The sequence below is a fragment of the Barbatula barbatula genome (genome assembly GCF_947034865.1).
Source record: "Barbatula barbatula genome assembly, chromosome: 7".
NCBI classification, from domain to species: Eukaryota; Metazoa; Chordata; class Actinopteri; order Cypriniformes; family Nemacheilidae; genus Barbatula; species Barbatula barbatula.
Genome location: NC_136770.1, coordinates 14,829,921 through 14,852,643, shown reverse-complemented (window position 1 = coordinate 14,852,643; position 22,723 = coordinate 14,829,921). Strand labels below are relative to the sequence as shown.

The 22,723-nt window shown below is 38.7% G+C and overlaps 1 protein-coding gene across 1 annotated transcript in view; it reads left to right on the top strand.

Annotated features, from left to right (window-relative positions):
* The window catches only part of atp10a (ATPase phospholipid transporting 10A), a gene marked incomplete at its 5' end in the record, with an annotated part of 65,182 nt that extends 46,051 nt beyond the window's left edge, over positions 1 to 19,131 (top strand). The window contains 10 exons of the mRNA XM_079461028.1: positions 937 to 1,063; positions 1,290 to 1,474; positions 2,802 to 3,153; positions 7,429 to 7,505; positions 10,685 to 10,810; positions 11,016 to 11,216; positions 11,995 to 12,075; positions 12,481 to 12,585; positions 14,531 to 14,718; positions 15,192 to 19,131. Of these exons, the coding sequence (XP_079317154.1) occupies positions 937 to 1,063; positions 1,290 to 1,474; positions 2,802 to 3,153; positions 7,429 to 7,505; positions 10,685 to 10,810; positions 11,016 to 11,216; positions 11,995 to 12,075; positions 12,481 to 12,585; positions 14,531 to 14,718; positions 15,192 to 15,867 (2,118 nt within the window). The 3' untranslated portion in view covers positions 15,868 to 19,131. The remainder of the gene's footprint in view (positions 1 to 936; positions 1,064 to 1,289; positions 1,475 to 2,801; positions 3,154 to 7,428; positions 7,506 to 10,684; positions 10,811 to 11,015; positions 11,217 to 11,994; positions 12,076 to 12,480; positions 12,586 to 14,530; positions 14,719 to 15,191) is intronic.
* Between the last annotated feature and the right edge of the window lie 3,592 nt (positions 19,132 to 22,723).

The window sequence follows — 22,723 nt, the reverse complement described above, 5'->3', positions numbered from 1 at the left end:
TTGTTTAGAATAACGTTTACATCGTTGGGGGGGTGGTTTGTGAAAGTTTTTTTGCACAGATGGTTTACAAGGTTTGTTCTAAATGCTGAGTGACTCAGTGACAACTCTCGCCCTCTCTCTCTGGGTCTCTCTCCCTCCTCTATTTCACGCTTTCTATATATTTAAATAAGAATATGAGTAAGATTCATTACCGCTGTTGCTAAATAGTCACCTTAACAGCGTGGAAACTTTCAACAGCTTGGGGACGATTATTTCTCACACCGTTCTGCAGTCGTGTTGTTGATTTGTTCCTTTTTTTAAACTGTTGTTTATTTTTTAAGTTTATCTATGAACGCTATCGTTCAGAATACCACTTTGCAAGTGACACCCCCATTTTATACTAAAAATAGCTTATGTGCCCCCCCCACTATCATAGGATTTATCAGTATTGTTGCCAAATGTTGAAAAATGAGAAAAACATTCACATCATTTACCTTTATTTATTTAGCATATGCTTTTGTCTACTTTGGTGCAATTTGGAACAAGAAGCAATTTATCATAGGAGCCAACAATATTAGCAGTGCTCAAAGGTGTTAACAAACTTTATAAACTTGTTGGTGTGCATTATTTTCTGAAAACTTTTTGTACTTTAAATCAACTTTTAATACATAAAACTTTAAGGAAGAATATTGTTGTGTTAAACAGACCCAAATTCAAGTTGCTGAAAATCCCCCTGGGATTCAAATCTGATACATTAATTAAACATGGGTTTCTTGCATGTATCACCAGGTGGAAATTGAGAATAAGTGAACGATATTTGACAACTCGTTTTCTGTCCTTACAACACTTCTGGGTTCCCCGAGGGGAGTGTCTTGAGTTTAGGCAGCTTATTTTTCACAGATAACAGCTTGTGGAGTGTTCAGTGTTTTTTTTGTGTGTGGTGTGTCTTTGGTTCAGGTGCTCAGTAAGGAGGAGTATGCCAGTTGGCTACAGTGTCACCTGGAGGCCGAGACGGCTATACAGAAAAGGGAGGAGTTGCTTTTCGAGTCTGCATTGCGACTAGAGACCAACCTCCACCTTCTGGGTAACAGCCGGATTCCTAGTCTGTTTTACGCTCTGTGGAAATATTAATCTTATGCAAACTGGCCTGCTCACAAACCAAATATTCATTGTGTTATGTAGTAGGAAGTTTCAATATTTAATAATTATTTCAAAGATCATGTCAGATCACCAAAAATTGGAACGCTATTGAGAAACTGTTATCCAAAGACGAGGTCGTATGCATCAAATCTTTTTTTCTGTGTCACTAGGAGCTACAGGTATTGAGGACAGGCTTCAGGATGGGGTTCCCGAGACCATCGCCTGTCTGAGGAAAGCTGGCCTTCAGATCTGGGTGCTGACTGGAGATAAACAGGAGACTGCCATTAACATCGCATATGCCTGCAAACTGCTGGACCCAGAGGAGGAGATAATCACGCTTAATGCTGACTCACAGGTAATACCCATCATGCACTGCTTCGGTTTCTACTTGCTGGCTGTTTTCTTCCTCAGGATATCCTTCTCCCTCTAAATACTAACATGTGGCAGTTTACATTTTATAATGGACCATTTCTCCAAATATGTGTAGTTTAAGCATTTCTTGGGTGATTATTATTACTATTATAAACAACCCACAACTTTTTCTTCTTATGTAAAGGTCACATTAAACTCATTTAATATGTAGAAAACTAAAGGCCCTTTAGAAAGTTTATCTTTAGATTCTATAGTTTTCCATTTATCCACGCCTTTGTTAAAACAGAATGCCACCGGTTTCCACAGAAAGCCTGTTTATAATTCTGTTTTATCTCTGGAGTGGTTTATATTTGATCTTGTATTTAATTATTAATTGACTGATATGATTATTTTTCTTGTTTTGCTTTTTGCTTCGAGGAATGGCAGAATGTATGAAGGTATTGCCTGCAACTTTTAGGCTTGATTGTCCCAGTTGTTAACACCACTAGCTCCATTTCCCCCTCCCTGCTTTCTCGCACATATCTCGTGAATACCAAATTATATCTGTGTGCCCCTGCATGGCATTTTTTAATTGGTAGATTATAGATATTTTCCACAGTTGGACAGAACAATTTGACTGACTTGAATAAGACTTATGATGCCTTCATCATATCTCCTTCTTCTCTTGTATATAAAGTATCTGCAGGAGTTTTGTTTATAAAAAAATACAATTCTTTCATTATGTATTCTTCCTCATTCTAAACTAGAAACTAAAAAATGATATAAAAAAATTATCATACAACTTGTGCAATATACTTCAAATTTTCATTCAATGGCTTTCAATCTATCTGGCCCGTCTGTGACCAGAATTCAGAAATGGTTTGTTCTGTACATCATTTTTTTATTCTGGTTGTGGGCTAGACGTGATCTATGGACAGGACCATTGATTTAACGTTGACCATTAATCGTTATATAGCAAGAGCAGCATAACTGTTTTCTATAAGTTTGAGGTGGCATGACTAAATAATGACAGAATTTTCATATCTGGCTAACTGAATGGAAAAGACTTGTCTCATAGGAATGTCTTCATCACTGACTAGCTATATTAGTCATAATTTTTCCATTCATGTGTCTAATGATTGTGTTTGTTATATTATGTGTTTTTACTGTAATTGAGGTCCGTGTTCACGAAGCTAAAAGTTGCATTTCTGAGTCATTCGACTTTACTCAAACGTATCTGTTTGCCAGATGTTGTCAGTCCACGTGAGGTATCCATCATATCCTTTCATGACTTTCTTCTCTTTTTCTGTTTGTGTGTGTGAATATACCAGGAGGCCTGTGCTGCGCTGCTCGAGAACAGCCTGCACTACATCCAGACGAAATTCCTTTGCAGCCCTCCGCCAGATCCTCAAGCGGCCAAACACTACAGCAGTTTTCACTTCTCGTCACCGGTCTGTTCTCCAGCCTCCTCCGCCCACACCAGTCCCTTCCTGGTGCACCGGCTCGGACTGGTTATTGATGGCCGGACGCTGGCCTACGCTCTTGATAAGAGTCTGGAAGACAAGTTCCTAGCAGTGGCTCGTAGCTGCAGGTCCGTTCTGTGCTGCCGATCGACACCCCTGCAGAAGAGTATGGTGGTCAAGTTAGTCCGTAACAAGCTCAAGGTCATGACGCTGGCCATAGGTGAGTGATGTAGGATTTAACTTCTTGCCACAAATGGCAATAAATTGTCAATTAAAAAGTGTATTTGGGATTCATATTTAAAATTGCAATCTGTAACTTTTTTGGTAATGTAAACAAACTTTGTTTTGGGCCAGTGACTAATAAGTAGTGTTCCGTACTGGCTCCTTGAATCACAACAGTAAGTTTATAAATATATATACAGTGAGGTAAATAATTATTTGATCCCCTGCTGATTTAGTAAGTTTGCCTGCTTACAAAGAAATGAAGGGTCTATAATTTTTATGGTAGGTTTATTTTAACTGATAGTGATCGAATATCCTCCAAAACATCGGAGGGGAAAATGTATATAAATGTTATAAATTCATTTGCATTTCAGTCAGTGAAATAAGTATTTGATCCCCTACCAGCCAGCAAGAATTCTGGCTCCACAGATAGGTCACATGCCTATTTGGACCACAGATTAGTCCTGTCAGTTTATGATGTATATTAAAAATGACAGCCAACAGAATCTGTATCTTCCATTTCAACCTCTCCACCACCATGGTCAAGACCAAAAGGTTGACTTCACTGCGTTGAGGGGCTGAGGGACGGGCCCATGTACTGTAAAAACGAGAACCTCCACCCCTTAACAAGATCACTGAAGATGGGACGTGGATGTGCCTTTAACATGACAAAGACTCAAAATATATTCCCAAAACAACCAAAGAGTGGCTTAAGAAGAAGCACATTAAATGTCATAGCCTGTCTCTAGACCCTAGTCCTATATATCTGTGAAGGAGGCTAAAACTCAAATTTTCTGAGCGACAGCCAAGAAACCTTTAAGATCTACAGAGGAGTAGACTTAAATGTATCCTGACACATGTGCAAACCTGGTGACCAACTATCAGATATGTCTTACCGCTGTGCTTGCCAACAAGGGTTTCTCCAGTAAGTACAAAGTTATGTTTTGCTCGGTGATCAAATATGAAATGCAAATCAATTTAGATCCTTTATATAAAATTTTACCCAGTTTTGTATATATATTCTGTTTCTATCAGCTAAATTAAACCTACCTTTAAAATTATAGAGCCTTAATTTCTTTGTAAGCAGGCGAACTTACATAATCAGCAGGGGATCAAATAATTATTTCCCTCACTGTATATAAATATACAGTATATACATATATTTGTATGTTGATCTGATAGGTACAATTTCACAGGAATTTAATTAAACATTTGCTGGGTTAAGACTGTAGGAATTCTGCCTGAATTTGGCTAGCTCCACCATAACCGACAATAGCAGAGGTGCTAAGCCACCTAGTAAGTACTGAAATTAGGCCGTCGCTAGTTTTCAATCCCAACGACATCATGCACATCTTAAAAGACGAAACACGATTACGCTTTGGGACGCTATATATAGTCTGACATTTCATTTCGATGACTCAACAGGAATTTACTAATCAAAATCGCACCTCTTTGAGTAGTAGTAAAATATTTAGTAGTCTGAACCAGGCATAAAAATGTAAAGTATGTAAAGTAACCTGCAACTTTCTGTTTTAAACAGAAATGGCAGTATTGACAGTTTTATCGGATGCACGTGCCTTGCCCGAAGTTAAAAGTCCACCCAAAAATGGATAATTCTGTCATGAATTACACATCCTCAAGTTGCTCCAAACCTGTATACATGTCTTTGTTTGGTTGTACACAAACAATCTTTCTCTCCAACATGTCTCTGCTAGAAAGCCTTTACCATAGTATCGCGGATGCTAGCGTATCGCTGCTAAACGCCTTCGCCATAGTGCCGTGGGTCCTAACGCGTCTCCGCTGGAAAGTCTTTATAATATTAATGCAGGTCCTAGCTCCTGCCTGACTTTTATCCTCCTTTTTATACTTAAAATCCACAGCCCCTTTTCCTCTAATATATAAGACATTGCTCTTTCTACAGTCTTTCTAATGCCCATTTGCTCTCTTCCCTCTGTCAACATGAGAAAACACGCCACTTACTGCTGATTGACTTTAATTTTGTTTTGGTATCATTTTGTATCAATGAAAATCCCAGACTGAGGCTTTAAACACAAAAGAAGACATTTTGAAGAATGTAGGAAAACAAACAGTTCAGGGGCACCTTTGACTCCCATTTTTTGACTACCCCAGAAATCTCTGTTCTGTTGAACAGGTATTTAGAAGAATGTTGGGAACTGAGACATTTATACACATTTGGAACAACTCGAGGATGAGTGATTCATGACAAAATTGTCATTGGCAAAGTTACAAATTGCCATTTAAAAATATACATTAATTGTAGTGTTTTTCCAACTTTTTTGTTCAGTTCCCATATTTTATCCAACGTTTGTTCCAAATGTTTATTCTCAAGCAGGTTTTTGGTTTAATAATGTTCAGTTAATATGCCTTTCTTGCAAGAAGTCCAATTTGCAGCTGATGGGCCCTTAGTGGCTGTAAACATCAACTGCAGACTAAGACAATAGCCAGAAATAAACTCCCCTGTGTCCTGCAAAGCTAACGCTAGTGGCGGTTTTAGCAGTGAATGATTGTATCTTCATAAAAAGCCCAAAATGGGCAGGCTAGATTCTTTGTTGTTGTTGTTGTTGTTTCTCATACTTTTTTGCTTGCCAAGTCGAATTCGGAGATTAATGGTCCCCAGTGTTGCAGAGTAAACATTTCGGTGATGACTGGACAGCACGTGTCTGTCCTTTCCCCGCCGCAGAATGCCACATTTACAAGCCTACGCAGCACTCTGGTTAATTATCCAGATGGCTTTAGGGAGAGAGAGAGACATTCAAGGTGCATCAAGACTGAGCCACCTGTCTGTAGTTGGAGGAAGAAAGAATTGTAGGTTACATCAGGTCACTCTCTCCCATTTTCCTCTTAATAAAGGTTTTGTTATTCATTTCTGGCTCGAGAAAATACAAAAAAGCAGATTCTTTTGTAACGTGAACACAGCCGTTTGCAAGGGGAAGGAGGAAGAGAGCACTCCAACAGCCCTTGGAGGTGCTGTAAATAAGATTTTGTGCCACAAAATCGACAGGCTACGTTAAAGAATGAATCTGAGACGTGTCTCACTCGCTGTACGGCTTCGTTGAACAGAGATTTAGTGTGGACGGGGGAGAAGCATTCGCCGCAGTAATCATCCCTAATATGTTTGCTTTGTTGCTGTACTTCAAATAAAGGTGGTCTTGTTGAATTTGGCTGCCATGTTTTGTTTGTTTCAGTTTGGACAGGCAACTGGTGGTCTCAGTAGGCTTTTATACTTCAAAGGTACTAGCTTATTATCTCAAAAGTGTTCATTTGATGATAGCTTGGGGTTGAGTTTGCATTGTGCATTCTTCCTGAGGCAGAGGCAGATATGCTTTTGAAAACAACTTGTATGTCTTTTCGGAGTGCCAAGCCAAATATCTTCAAACACTTAAGCTTGTGTTGACTGAACAGCCTGCCTCTCCCTTGTCACTTACGGTTGATTTACAGTTCATAATCGTTTAATTGCGCTTATGGCTTATAATGATACAGCCGCACCTTTCAGACATTTGGAATGAATGGTTAGGGACAAAAGATTTTGAAGTCCCCATGAAATGTTGTTCACAACAACTTTTTAAAGTTCCAATGTAAAAAAAATGCAATATAATAGACAACAATGTCTTGAGAGGCGTAGAGAAGACTATGGGGTCCCCTTGCATGGAAATTGGCCATGCTGTTTCTACAGTAGCCCAAAAGGGACAAACTGCTCTATAGAGCGTATTTCATAAATGTTATCTTATTTGGCAAAAAAGCCACTGTAGTACTTCAAAAGGGAGAGGTGAGAGGTGGATCCGTTTGTTGCAATTCGCAACCTTACCGCAAAATTACATAAATGACATGCACTGGTTTTACCTTTTGAAGAATCAATTGGGTTGTGAAAAAAGTGGGCAGGCCTTACAAAGAGTCAAGTGCTGGCGAAGAATGTTAGAGTTTAGATCTGTTGCTAAAGTTTCTTTTAGTTATTCAATTTTGTAGACTTGCAGAACAAAACCAAAGGCACGCTTGCAAACCTGTTCCGCTATCTGCTACGATTCGTGTTCTTGGATCATATTTTTCCTTTTTTACAATAAAATATCGGTGTAAGACACAATGTTAATTTAGTTTCACCTTACAGTTGACTGACTTCAAACGCTGCTGCTTCTGTTATTTTGAGATTAGAGCACTTTGCAGCTGATGCAATGTTGGCATTAATGCAGGAGGAGATTGTGCAAAGTGAAACGGACGTTTTTTCTGACTCTCTCTCTTATTCTCTAATTCATTTTAGGTGATGGGGCTAATGATGTCAGCATGATCCAGGTGGCCGATGTCGGGGTGGGGATCTCTGGCCAGGAGGGCATGCAGGTAAGAAGAAATGGGAATTGGGTGAATTGATCTGCTTGTTTGAACACCCTAACAAGCCCGACTTAACCAATAGCATGAGTTTGGGGAAAGACTGCCGTTCTGAAATAACAAACAGGTTTTCAAAACAATCTCTTTGCGAATTATAGCGTTGCAGAAACGTCACGCTCTGAATTTAATCATGCAATGTGTGACAATAGCTGGTGTCGGAAAAAGCCGAGCAGAGAAGATGATTGCCTTCTGGTTAAATCCAGTGCATGCACCAGATTGTAACATGGCCACACGTTATATACCATTCTGCCTTGGGTACAAAGCAAAAGAGAAATGAACATTGCAAAGCAGGACTGCAGAGTTAATGTGCCAAGATACTGGATATGCATAATTCATGTTTTATGAAATTTTTTGGCCAGTGTACGGAGCCGCTCCATACTCCGACAGTTGATAAATGAAACCTTACACAACCTTAACATTATATTAACTCTACGGCTGCTACATTGACCCACGCCTTGCTGAGTTGCATTTAAGCCCAGCGGAAGCGGATGAGCTGTGTTTGGGTGATACACAGCATATGCTTGCTTTAAATGTTCATTTATAAAAGTCCGTCTCTGGGAATGACTTTCAGCGATGGCTAGCGATTTTGCTTCTCAGAAACTCTGCTTTCACCCACAAAAACACCAACCTTATCCCATCAGCCCTGTTTTCAGTGGCCTGGAGAGCGTCATCCTGATGAGGTGAGAAGAGACACAGGAGCAACCATGAGCTCGTCTGTTTGACACTTTTTTTTTTGTGCGTCATGCGGATTCATTAATTCATTGAAAGATCCTGGCTTATCGTAGCAACCCTCTCTGCTGCGTGCTGAAGTGCTCCTCTCCAATGTTCCAATGTCGCTTCTGTTGCTGCGCTATTTCTGCGTTTGAATGCAACAAATAATATAAAATAAAGAATCTTTATGTTGGTTGCAAACCATCCAGCGTGACAATTGTTGTCCAGTTGACAAACCAAATGACTTAAATTAGTGAATTGAATATTGATGAATAAAACGGGGGACCTCGGAGTCAAAAAGGTTAAGAACCCCTAATTCAGAGCATAAGAAGACCATTCAAAGTGTACAGATTCTCAAAACACATCAGTGATTTTTATGACATCATTCTGCACTTCAGTTTCCAATCAAAACTACTGGCTGTTGTCAAGCCATTCAGTATGTGCGGACAAAATTTTCAGTTCAGTGGAAATAGTACCAACGCCGTTAAACAAAGCATTTCAAGGCACCTCAGTGACCTTTAAGGTTTGTGAAGTCAACATAAAACAACAGCCATGGAATGATAAAAAGTTTAGGCCGCGGCTTGGTTTTATCCTGGGAGAATTGATTGAATTGTTGGAAATTAGAAGCCTGGCCATCGGACAGTCAATATAGTCCCAACCCCAGATCAAGTCATACTGCACATCATGCAAATAAGAAATGTTGCTTAAACTCTAAAGGTTAAGTACAATTAAGTGTGTCAATTTACACAAAAATTATCTAAATTTAAAAGCTGTGGAATCAATTAAATACACCGTTTAAATTGAGTAAATGTAAGTAAAATTAGATAATCTCATTAACTGAAATATTTCTATTAGAATTCACCAAAAATATGAAGGGTAATATTAATATATTAACTTTTTAATGAAATACTTATATATTTACGTTTATTTAATGAAAAAATATGCAAATTTGAGACAAATTAACGGTCCCTTTTTAAATAATTTATTAAGTTAATATAGCGGTTTTATTTTTGTGATATTTACCAAGCCACTGAATTATTGTTGAGAGGAAGTTAATGTTTGATTATGAGGGCACATGAAATCGACCTGGTCCCATAGGAAATCAGGTACATATTGCAACCCGGTATCACAATTTCTAACAACAATAACCTTAACAACACCATATTATATTATATTGGGGTCCAATGAATTTTTATTTAATCAGATGTCTTATTTTCTGTACGTTTATTAATTTGAGTACGTAACCCGATCCCTAAACCTAACAGTTTGTATATTATACAAAATAAAATGCAACACGTAACAGGAAATATCTATTAAAGTACAAATAATAAGTATTAATAAAATCGTGGGCAAATCGTGACGCTGTCACGCATTCTCTAGCGCCCCCAGTGGAATTGTGTCTCAAAGCTGTAGCAATATGTACCTGAGGGTACGTGTTTAGTGGCGCTGCAAAAAGTGTACAGAGGTACTTATTTCCTATGAGACCAGGTTGATTAAAAAAGAATTATGACCGGCACTGCGAAATCATTTAAAGGTAACACTCTAATATTCTAAAATAAGAAATGAGTTTTGATTTCATGGTAACTTAAACTGGCATCATTCGGGATTGTTGCAAATTTGTATCAAACAATTTTGTTATTAAATTAACTTTTTCTTATGAGAAAATGTTAATGTATAAACTACCAGAGGAGGGGCACAGTAGTCAACCCAGCCATGATGTCATAAACAAGCTGGTAATAATCCATCGCTCCTGCCGTTTATGCTTTTAGTCCTTGATGTCGACAGCAAGGGTGGAGAAGATGGCTAATGATGGTGTCAGGCCAAACGTCACTGAATAACATCCCGGCCACCATTAGAGGTGACAAAGCCGTATCTGTCACGCTGATGTATGATATGTTATCTACCTGATGCAGGTAGCTTTCACAAATATATTATAAAGAATAGATGGTGATGGACAGGGAGTTGTTTTCAGCAGCTAGAGAGATTCATTTATGCAAATATTTTCTCATTTTCTTTTCTTTTTTTAAATGAGAGTGTTTTCACCAGGCTGATGTTAATTTTTCATACGTCTCCTGAATGTATGATGGTGTCGTGGCAGCATGTATGCATGTCTCTTATGATGGATCTCTGGCCTAAAGGCATTTGATCAAAAGCGTCTGTGAATGTTTTTCGCACTACCTCAATGTGCCAGCTTGTCAAAATATGCTTGCTTAAAAATGTATTTATATATAAATAAATGTTTTTATATGGCCGATGAGAATGACATTTTAATGCAAAATATAATTTCTTATTTAAATTTTTGTTTTTGGTTAAAAATGTTTTGCTATGAGAAGGACCCATTTCAACAATTTAATGTTTTGAAGAAACGTTGTTCTGATTGACCAGATGTTATGAGACACATCAACCAATTTTTTTCATAGGCGGTAATGGCCAGTGATTTTGCCCTGCCGCGGTTTCGATACCTGCAGAAGCTTCTCTTGGTTCACGGTCATTGGTGTTACTCTCGTCTAGCCAACATGATCCTCTACTTCTTCTACAAGAATGCTGTGAGTCCTTAGTTTGATTTCCGGGATATCATTATGATCAAATGGTCTTCAATGGTTCTTTATTTAATTTGTATTATTGAAGATCTGTTAGAACGTTCCAGAAGAGCCTCGAACCCGATAAGCATGCATGTTTTGTAAGAGCAACTTTAGTCCATGGAGCTTTGTTCTCTCTTACCCTTTCGTTTTCCCTTGTCTCTCGTCCTAGATGTTTGTCGCTCTCATCTTCTGGTATCAGTTCTACTGTGGCTTCTCTGGGTCAGCCATGGTTGATCAGTGGTATCTCATCTTCTTCAACCTGATGTTCTCCGCATTTCCTCAGCTCATCACTGGCACTCTTGACAAAGATGTGTCAGCAGAAACCCTTCAGGAGCTTCCTCAGCTCTACATGAACGGGCAAAACTCAGAGGTACGTTTCTCATGCACTGTATATACATTTATGCATTTGGCAGTTTTTATCCAAAGCAACATGCTAGCAAAAGCAAGCGGTTTTCTGGGAGCACACAAACTGATTAAAAGTATCACTTGATCCTGCGGTTGTTTGCATTTGATAAGCACGCATGTTCCCATGCGAAACAAACCCATGGCCTTGGAGTTGCTGGGGCTGCAGGAACTCTATTTCTCGCCCACTGATTGGACAGAACATAAATCGCACTGTAAATAAAAAAGCGTAAACTGTATTATAATTGAGACAGGAAAGATTGTGGGTAGTGAATTGTAAATGGTAAATAAGAAGCCTTGAAAAATGTTCATTCACATGTTTTCACTCATGAATTGCCCCTGGAGCGCCGCATCAGCAGTTCCTCGATAAGCAGGTAAAGTATATTACCAGAGGAGCGGTTTCCACGGTTATTGCTTTGATTGTTTTTTTGCTGATCCGTACTAAAATGGCTCTTTTATTCTGCGCTGAGAATTATGAGCGGGAAAACGGCATGAACCAGAGCAAACATTTTATAAAAAAGGCAAATCATCCACCTATCGCCGAAATCAGAGCGCTGAAATTAAACTGAAGCACTAGCTTCTGCTTTGCTAACTACATGCTTTACAAGGGACTTTTTATTTTGAGTTAGTCACAAAGCACAGCGTCTAATGGCATCTAATGACAATTTAATAAAACAAAGTGTAAAATTGTTCTGTACGATTCGTGGAACAGCCGATTGAGCATTCTTTTTAAATTGCTTTTACAGGAATATAAACCCTACATGTTCTGGATGAACATGATTGATGCGTTTTACCAAAGCCTCATCTGTTTCTTCATTCCTTACTTTGTAAGTCTGATTTTATCCTTTTGTGCATTTATTACAATTTAAAGCAGAATGCAAGCAAGACACGGATGGGTTACTGCACAAGTTATTGTCCCACATCTAAACCTTATAGTACAGCATTTTTACAAACGCAATACTTTAGCTCTGTATCTTCTTATTTAGGTTTAAGACAGGTTTCATTGCATTAACTGCGGATGCTGATATTTGCATTTATCAGTATTTGTAGTAAAAAGCCCGCAATTGACTTAAATAAAGATCTTTTAATGACGTACCGATATGTTATTGTTGTAAGTTATTGGACTTCTTATTATAGAATAATCATAGGATCATACTGCAGAATTTATGTACAAGTCCCACTTTTGTTGATAACTACATGTAATGGAAATACTAAATGTTACACATTCTCAGGCATACGCAGACTCTGATGTGGATTTGTTTACTTGGGGAACTCCAATCACCACTTTGGCCCTGTTCACCATTCTGCTCCATTTGGGCATCGAAACCAAAACCTGGGTAAGTAAAGTGTCGTTCATACGATGGACGATAAATATATAAAAGTAAAGTAAAGTTTATAGTGTTAACAGCCCATAGTGCATAGAGTCTATAGGATGCACAAAGTGCAGTACAGCAGAACAATAGACATTATAGGATAGAGCAAAAATCAATAATCACAAATATAAAATGGCAGGAAAGCATTGGTGATAAGTAAAAACGATCCCTTGTAATTATCACCATCTGATTAGCTATATTTTGAATTACCCATAGTAACAATATTGTGCAAATATATTATGATAAGAAGTCGTATTATTAAACATCGGCCCAAGTGTGTTGTATTTATACAGCAGAAAATTAAGAGGACATCAGAAAATAAGAGAATTATTTAAATTTTTTCTGAATTTACTCTTTATAGGTATGTGTTAGGTATTAACATTTTTGTTTCTATGTGTGAATCACTAAAACCCATTATCCCAAATTTCAAATATTTGCATGTACAGTATTTCTTTTGGCATTTATTTGCATAAAATGAAAACTGGAGAAACCAGTCAAAATAATAGCAAACATGCTCTATCGACCTCTATCGAGTCTGTTGTATTGGTATTATGTGCATAGTGCAGTCCTGTTTCAGCATACTGACTATGATGGGGTTGTTTACTTTATTCTGTGTAGCTAACCCATTTTATATGTCATTTAACGTCTGCTGAAACAATCTCTTAAAATGTCACATCATGTACCAGTACAATATATGTTCGAGCACACAATCCGACGGACAAGGTTTGATGTCGGAAATGATGAAGTGTTGTGACTTTCTTCAAACCAGAAACCCGTGTCCCACATACTTGTAAGCAGTTCCTCTTTCTAAAGTTGTAAAATGAACCCAAAAGACTGTGGTAAGGTGCAGACAGGGCTAGAGACACTTGCACGGGGAGTCTCGCTTATTGGCCTGAATTGGGAGACACTGCACCGTCGGGAGCCATACATCAGACTGACAGGACGTGAAGGCCGGCTTGGCTCACCGTTCGCATGCCCCTCGCACACCACGGTGGCGATCACACGGCCGACACACGCAGTGTGGCCAAAGCTAATTGCTGATGTTGTCTGTGTGCATGTCCCATGCAGCGGTGTTTCACTGCAGGACGCACCATTTGCGGTTACGTGTGTGCGCTGCCGTGTTCCTTCTCTCCTTCCCTTCATTCCCGAGAGACGCTCTTTTAGATTTATGAGGGCGAATTGGATTAGAGCTTTTTCCATTACACCGGCACTGTAAATTTTCAGCTGACAAGTTTCGCCGCGTGAAAAATACCCTCAGCAACCCCACTGTCTTTCCGGACACGATGATGGCTTCTGGTGCGGAAGAGGCCGTTCTTCACGCTAAATGGCTCAAGTAGAGAGTAAACGTTTCCAATAGTTGGACTGGCAGGTTCAACGTTCCACATGCTGCTCAGGAAAATGAACACACTTCTTGTGGGTCGTCTGGGGTGAGGCCAGCGTGGAGTTCTGTGGGTTGTTAAAGGGACAGTTTACCCAAAAATACAAATTCTGTCATCATTTACGAGTTCTACCAAATACCAAATCTGTATTAATTTCTTTGTTCTGATGAACGCAGAGAAAGATATTTGGACGATTTCTTGGACACCACTGAATACCACAGTAGGAAAAATTACAATGGAAGTCAAAAGTACCCCAGAACATTTTGCTTTCCTACAATCTTCGAAATATCTTCTTTTGTCTTCAACAGAACAATTAAATTTATGAATTTTTTCTACTATGGTAGCAAATGGTGGCCAAGAACTGTTTGGTTACAAGCATTCTATCAAATATCTTTCTCTGTGTTCATCGGAGCAAAGAAATTTTTACAAATTTGAGAAGAAGATTCGTTTTACTGTGTAATATCAATTTGTCAAATAAACCCTGCGTTTTAGCAGGTCTGGGTTTACTCTACTGTTTTGTTTTTTCACAGACATGGATGAACTGGGTGTCGATTGGCTTCAGTATATCTCTCTTCTTTACTGTAGCTCTGTGCTACAATGCGTCCTGCCCAACTTGTTTCTCTCCCTCCAACACTTACTGGACTATGCAGAGGCTGCTGGGAGATCCTATGTTCTACCTGCTGTGTGTTGTCACACCAATCGCTGCTCTACTTCCCAGGTATATAGAACCATTAGTCGACTTTAGCCACGTTTTGATCCAGTTCAGGTTTTTCGAATTTTGTACTTAAAGGTGCAATGTGTCATTTTTTTGAAGAATCTATTGACAGAAATGCAATATACAGAATTGTCTTCAGATGTGTATAAAGACCTTACATAACAAAGCACTATGTTTTTATTACCTTAGAATAAGCTATTCTATCTATGTTATATATTTGCTATACAGACCGCAGGAATTCACCATGTTGTATCTACAGTAGCTCTAAACAGAAAAACTGTGTTTCGAGTATACTTCATCTCCTGCTACAACAAAGCAAAAGCGCGACGACATCTTAGTTCTGTGTCAGCCACCATAGTGATTCTTAAGGGAGGGGAGAGGGGTGGAGTGAGCCGTTGGTTGCAGTTCGCAACTTCACCACCAGATGCCGCTAAATTTCATACACTGGACCTTTAACTTGTACGTGTTTATTTCAGATACTTTTATAGAGCCTGCCAAGGTTCTCTTTTCCCAAACCCAGTCCAAGTGGGAAGACAACTGGACAGGCTGCCGGCAGACATACGCAGGCTCTTTCTAAGCCAAAGCCGGATGAAGCTGGGCTCACTCGGGTCACTTTTTACCCCCCGGGCCCTATTTCTACCTCTCTGCAGGCCTTTCCAGAAAGACTACAGGCCTAGAATGAAGCAAGCCATTGTGAGTGGCACCAAACAGAAGGAGATAGCTATAGCCAGCCCTATTCCATCCAAGAGTGTGGAGATGAGGGACACGCCTTTAAGCTCAAGGACCTCTGGGAACCATGTCACGCTCAACCTTAAAACGCAGGATAATGCAGAGACCTGCAGACTGGGCTCAGACAGCCCTCTTTCTGGAAATGTAGACTGTGTGAAGGAAGCATCGTACACCAAAGATCCTCCAGCCTCCAGGACAGTTTTGGAGGCCTCGCTGAACTCGGATGACCTCGGTCAGGTTCGTCTGCTCACTTCCACACCGCTGCTTTCTCAATCTGAGAGCATACAGCTCCTGTCGCCTCACAGCAGCTGTCTGTTAGAACAGAGGGTGGAGGACGGTTCAAACCAAAATCCCCTCCTGCCGAAAGGGGGCGGGGACACGCAACACAACCAAGAACATTCATTCAAAACGACATTTCTATGATACTTTCTACCGTTACGCTGTATCAAATTTGCACGTTAGCTTAAAGATATATTATTATTTTCATGATGGTTTTATAAAGATGGTACTATATATATATATTTTAGATGTATAAAGTTTAGAATAAAGTTTTTGTTTTGAGAGTGGCCAGCATATGCAAACTGGCTGGTCTTCTGTGCTATGATTGTTTTGTAATTTTGTTTTTATAAACCATCTCAGAAATGGAGGAGGTTTGTTTTTCGAGGCAGACGCAGTCCAGAGACATTCCGTTTTCCGTTTATTTGGACCTGGATGTCCTGGCGGACTTCAAAGAGCCTTCCCCTCCTACCATCAGACATCTCTGATAGCACTACGCTCACATCAGTGTTTCATATGTGCCGCATCCCAGTACAGTACCCTTAAATGTCAGTAGCGAAATTCCTGTTACAGTATAGTCAAATTAATTTCTAAACTACAGTCGTATCGAGTCATTTGTGAATAAAAGCTACCTTAACTACACGTTTGACAATTAATGTATCAATTCACATTTACAGATTAATGAATTAAATAACAACTTCATTAAAAACGTTCCCATAACATAGAATTTAAAGGAGCAAACCCTACACTGACTCGCGTGCAATTTTAATGTTTAGGTGACATATATATTTAATTTAAAGGGATGGTTTACCCAAAAATAAACATTCCGTCATTCTTTACTCACCCCTCCTGTCATTACAAACCAGTCTGACTTCCTTTCTTCCGCGGAACAATATTTTGGAAAAAGTTAGGACCAACTTCAATTGTATGGACATTCTTCTTTTGTGTTCACCGAAGAATAACTTCTATTCAGGTTTTAAATGACATGAGGTTAAATAAGTGATGACAGAATCTTTGTTTTTGGACGACTATCGCTTTTACGCATGACTCGCGTTGTGGCTTTTGCTTTTATTGACCATTAGATCATATCAAGTATTAGTTCAGGTATTCGTATGGTATATTCATTTACACTTAAAAATTCCTTACATATGCCTTTACGTTACCCTCCCCACATGACTTGCGTTAGAAGTTTGTTGGGTGAATACAGAGATATTTGGTGTTAGGAGGACAACACGTGGGGATCTCCCATTCAGACACGTGCATATTTACCATAATTGCCGTACCTGCGTGGTTGTCATAGCGCATTTAAGCACAGCTGGCTCTGCCTTTTTGTTTTCACCGATAGATACGGTGCTTGCTGCATTTGCCTGTTCAGATATTATGTGTGTGTGTTGTTTTAACAGTTTCTTTTGCTGCTTTTGTGTTCAAAGCATTCCTGCAGGATAGGAGTTCACTTTTTGCCTTTTTAAGTTATATTCATTCACACTTCAGAGTGCTTTAGATAATAACAGTCTATATGCTACATGGAAGTAATGGGAGATTCTGGGAAAACGCTGAAACTCCGCTTGACCCCATCTGGCTTGTTGCTCCTGATCTGTTTTACAGCCTTTTCTTTTAAAATGTATACACATCTCCTGATATCTTCTAAGATTGTATTTTTCAGCTCTGTTTACAATATCTGTATGATTTCCTTGACCAAAGATTGCTGGAACCTCTTCTGGAGCGTTTGTACTGTAACTAGCAGCTCGGCTGATTTCATCATTCAGTGATAATTTGCGCGGGGCGGTTGCTTCATTATTCATTCTCTTTGTGCCGTCACCGCCTGTGTTGTTACTGTACCAAATTGGTCCTATTTTTTTCATTACAGGAAGCATTACGTATGGTATGCGTTTATGAGTCGCCCTCAGGTAACACCAGAATAGTTTCATGAAAACATTCCGTTTTGATCACTGTCTATTCCGAGGCAATGAAGGGAGTTAATGGACAAAAGCGTGACTGTGCGATTTCTCATTACTTTAAAGCTGTAATATATGTGTAATGAATGTTTCATGCGAGCACGTGGGCGGTTACGCTTCTGTTCGGCGCGAGAATATTCCACGATCGTGCAAATGTCAGGGGTGTGGCGTATTATAGAGTTCCCTACAGAGATGCTAAAATAGTTTTTATGAGAAGATTTGTCATGCTGTGCTCGCGTAACCTTGAGGCCTCTCCAATCTGTTCATTCGGGATCTCATTTGGGTAGTCGCTATTGAAATCGCTGATTTATGAACAGCCTGCCCGGAAGGATTATGAGATCCACTGTTCTCATTAAACAATGAATGGGGCGAACAGAATTCGTTCCGACTCAAAAAAATCTAAGGTGTACAATCGGAGATCACCTCCGCTCGGTTTTCTTCCATAGCTTGTGACGTTTATAAATAAACACATAAAACCTCAAACTTTTTGGGAGCAGTTGCGTATAGGGTTACGGAGATGGAGATACAGTATTAAACTTGGTGTGTCTCAGAATGTGCCTGAATACTACAGTAAAACCCTGAAGAAGCTAATATAAAGCACACACGTACTTTGTCCCTTTGTGCCTTGTTGAACTTTTGCACAGCTCAGGTTCGGCGTTTTAGCTATGAGGTGCGCGATAGGAGGGAGCAATATTTCTTGTCTAGTCTGAATTGAAATGTTCTAAGCAACTTGGACGTATGCTGAAATTATTTATAGTTTTATATTCAGAGTCCGATAATAAGCAACATTTGTATGCGATAAAGTGTTGGTTATGCTACACCGGAAGAACAGTTTTATACGTTGTGGAATATATGTTATGTGCCTTAACACTGGAAATCACATGTAGACAGCAATACATACAGTGAATTTGTATACGTACAGTATGTGTAAAGTTATGTTGAAAATGATATTAATAAATTACGTTTAATGAACTTGTTTTACACGTCAAATTTACGAGATTCTGCTTTTTTCTATACATTGTTTTTTTCAGTTCTTGTATACCAGATTTGTTTAGTTTTTGGCCTAGCTTCACATTCTGTAATAAGATCCATTCTCAGTTGCATTCCAAAGTCTTTCCTAAAGTTGAGGGCAGATTACATGAATGTCATCTCATGGCCTGTCACGGTACATGCATCTTACTATTGGGCGGATTTATTTTTGTAAATACTTAAAATGACACTTGTCACTTCAATGACTATTTCTGGTTTCATTGGATGCATTGTACTTGTCACACCAAGGTTCAGTATGTTTTCACTGTATATTCACGACATTTCAGTATAGGTCCACTACATTCTTCATTAAAAAACGTTTTTCAAGTGGTTCTGTGTCATTTTGGGGGAGTTTGGTGAATCGTTCACTTATGCTGTTTATGTTCGACAAGAACGATATTTGTAAACTGAAATAAATACAAAGTTTCTTGACCTCCTGTGCTTCTATATTTTCTTCTGTCCTTTTGCCACGTTTACACTCAAGAAATAGAGTATGTTAGTAAATATGTAACACGAGAATTAGTCTATACATGCTGTATGTCATAGCGAATACGTTTATAAAGACCGTAACCAAGAACTAAATATTGAACATATACAAAAAATCAGTGCTCTTGAAATACCAATCTGTACTAGACTGGAAATTTTTACATAATCTCACAGAAATGCGTAACTATTTTACTAGCTGGCTACATTGAATCAATTCATGTCATCTCATGCGTGTGTCTTCGTACAATTTGCTTTCACACAGGTGGGGTTAGGGGAGGGGCTTCACTGTGGTGTTTTTCTAATTATACATTCTAATACGAATTCGCAACCTCGTAAAATAGTTATGAATTCCTGTGAGATGAGGCTGTAAAGTTTGTAGTATAAACTGATATTCTAATAACCTCAGTTACCATGATTAATACTCAAATTTGTGTCATACTGGTTCGGAGATGCATAAAGGTGTGTAAGTGATACTAAATTGATATTCTCTCAAGCACATTCTAAATACACCTTTACTTCCAATAGAGCCGGTAGTAGTAATGGAGCAGAATTTAAGAGGATGCGCCAACCCCAGGGCACAGCAAGAGACATTTTAGGATTGATAAACCCAACTGGCTATTACTGGAAGCATCTGTCAGCCTAAAATGTGCTTTGTCTCTCAAAGGAACTGGGTTTTTTGTGCGGCTTTTTAAACGCTTTAAAACTGTTTTTATGAAACATGAGTAAACCTGAAGTTAATCTAGGTTAGCAAGGCTTGTTATACCACAGGGTTGTTAGATGCTTCAATCTGATTGGTTGACAAACATTCTATGGGCTTGTTTTAACTTTCAGTAAATGCACACCTATGAAGGTGTTCCAGGTCTGTTGACCCCATTACAGTTCCATATCACTTCACCTAGTTAAATAACAGAAAGGTAATAGTGTAGCCTATAGGCCATCACCGCACGCAGCACCCTGCTCTTGATCTGACATTTATAATGTCAAACTTTACTGTTAATGGAAACGTGTACAGTTTCGTTTAAAAAAAACGATTTCAGAACTAGAAATACATATACTGAAATCGAATAAATAGAAATAAAATAAAACAAAATGCATTTATAAACACTGATAGACCGATAGATTCCTCTTTATATTTTGATAGACCTACTCTTTCAAAGGTTTGTGTGATTTCTTTTTTTACTCCAATAGATAGAAACAATACTATGAATAAATTATTTATCACTTGCTTTTTGTCACGTTACTGCTCGCTCGCTCGCTCACTCACCAGGTGGCTCAAACCTCCGAGTCCGTTCACTCTAACAGACGCTTGAAATGAGATGCGCAAGAAAGTAGTACTACCATCAACAGCATTTAAAAGACGATGACATGACAAATATTGAAAGTAAACATCTGAACAATGTCCTGTGGTGCGGTATGAGTGGAACAATTGAATCCGGTCCTTTCAAATATTCAAAAGTTAATGTACAACCAAGGTGGAATTGCGGCCAATACCCAGGAAATATCATTCCTCAAATGTTTTTACAGTGGTATTTGATTGTATTTGTCTGTAGTACACATGGAGGTGAAATATACCCAGTGCATGAGTTATGGATTTGAATTTTGGGAGGCTTAGGCACAGGGACACGTGTCCATAAAACATCAATCACATTATCATGTGTAGTTTTAACAGGGTATCAATTAGCATGATTTTTTATATACAAGATAATGTCAATGCTGTTATATTGTGTCAATATTATATTTTAATATTAGCGTTCATTTGATTTTCAAAGGCAGCTGTATTGCAATACTATAATAAAGTATTTGAGGTAGAATTAAAATGTACTTATTGAATCGTCATGTGGAACGATTAAAGGCCGTAGTTCTGCAGGTGCTAAATGGACCATGCTTACAATTCTCTGCTAAACAACTTTCTTATTCTTTTTTAGCTTATTCCCTCTTATTTTTGCTGAAACAATTGTTCTTTTTTCAAAATATGAAGTTTTTGGTATCTTTTAATAACCACTTTTCAATATCCGTAGCAGGGGGTTGGCAAGGCCTTCAGAACTGAACATGGAAGATGGATGATATCTGGCCCGGAGACGCTAGCGCTGGTCGTTGGGTGGTATGTTAAACACCTGTGGTCCGGTTTCAGGACGCAGGAAATGGATTATAAATGAATTTTCTTTAAAGTGTAGAAGAGGTTGTGCTGATACGGCCATACAGATCATCCCTCCGGCCCCTGCTGCTGGCAAACTACTGACCGCCTGCTTTGCACTTTTCAAAATCTACTTCTGTCATCCCGACAAGAAGATAATGATCATTTCTTGCTGGCGTTTTCACTTTTCTGATGTTAGCACAGCACACTGGAGAACCTTTTTCTGTTTCTGTTTCTCTCTAGTGTTCTTAAGTCTTCTGTGATGTATGTTTGTAGAGATGTGCTGAGATGAACGGAACCGCTTAAATCCAGTGGTGATATCTGTGGAAGAGGGTCATGTAGATTCTAAACAGCAAGAGATCTTGGTAACTATACAATAAGGTAGTATTTGTTAACATTAGTTTATGCATATGCTAACATGAATTAAAATAAACAACACTTCTAAAGTATTTATTCATCTTTGTTGATGTTAATTTTTGCATTTACTTAATTACTCAATCAGCCATTGCGTTGGTTAACATCAGTTAATGCAAAGTAAACTAAGGCCGTGTTTACACTTCTTTTTTGACATGAAAAAGTTGACAATGGCGCTTTTTTGTTGAAAAAACACTCGTAGAGTGTTGTTATAACTGGCAGCCAGCAATGTATATAATTGGTTATAATAACCAATCACAATTTTTAAAACTACAATACAAACGTCTCGCTAGAAATGCAATCATATGTTATTGAAAGTGAAAATGAAACTTACATTTATACAAAATTATGCTCCAACGGGCGCTTCGAACGCCATTTTTTCGAGCTTAAGCCTTCTTGACCAATCACGTTCTTCGGATGTTGTTATGGAAAGGATAGGTCTCTGTCATTGGTTCGCCGTGAAAAAAGGTGCTTGTCGTAGGGAAAGTTTTCCGAAAAAGTTCAACTTTTTTCAACCTCAAAAGACGATGGGTGCTGGTGTTTAAGAAAGCGCTCAGGGCTTATTTTTTAAACACGGTTTACTCCGTAGGTTTATACTGTAAAACAGATGCTAACATCTTAAAACAAATTTTCAAGTGTGAACACGGCCTAACATGAGTAGCTGTGTTGACGTTACTAAAGAATAATAAATCCTGTTAGCTATTGCCTTACTTAAAAAATACAACTTAATTGTAAAATGAGATAATCAGTCAGCTGATCATGGACAAGTTGTTTTCCATCCTGATACAAAGCAAAGGGTCTTGCATCGTCATAAAGGGTTTTATTTTACAACAATGACTGGCTGGCTACACATTATCCACCTTAATGCATTGCCCCCTACTAAATAAGTAAATTCATTTGCACAACTAGCACAAAAACTATTAATTTGACCTGTAGATGATAAGAGAGCTTGGAGTGATGCAAAAACATGAAATTGGTACAGGTT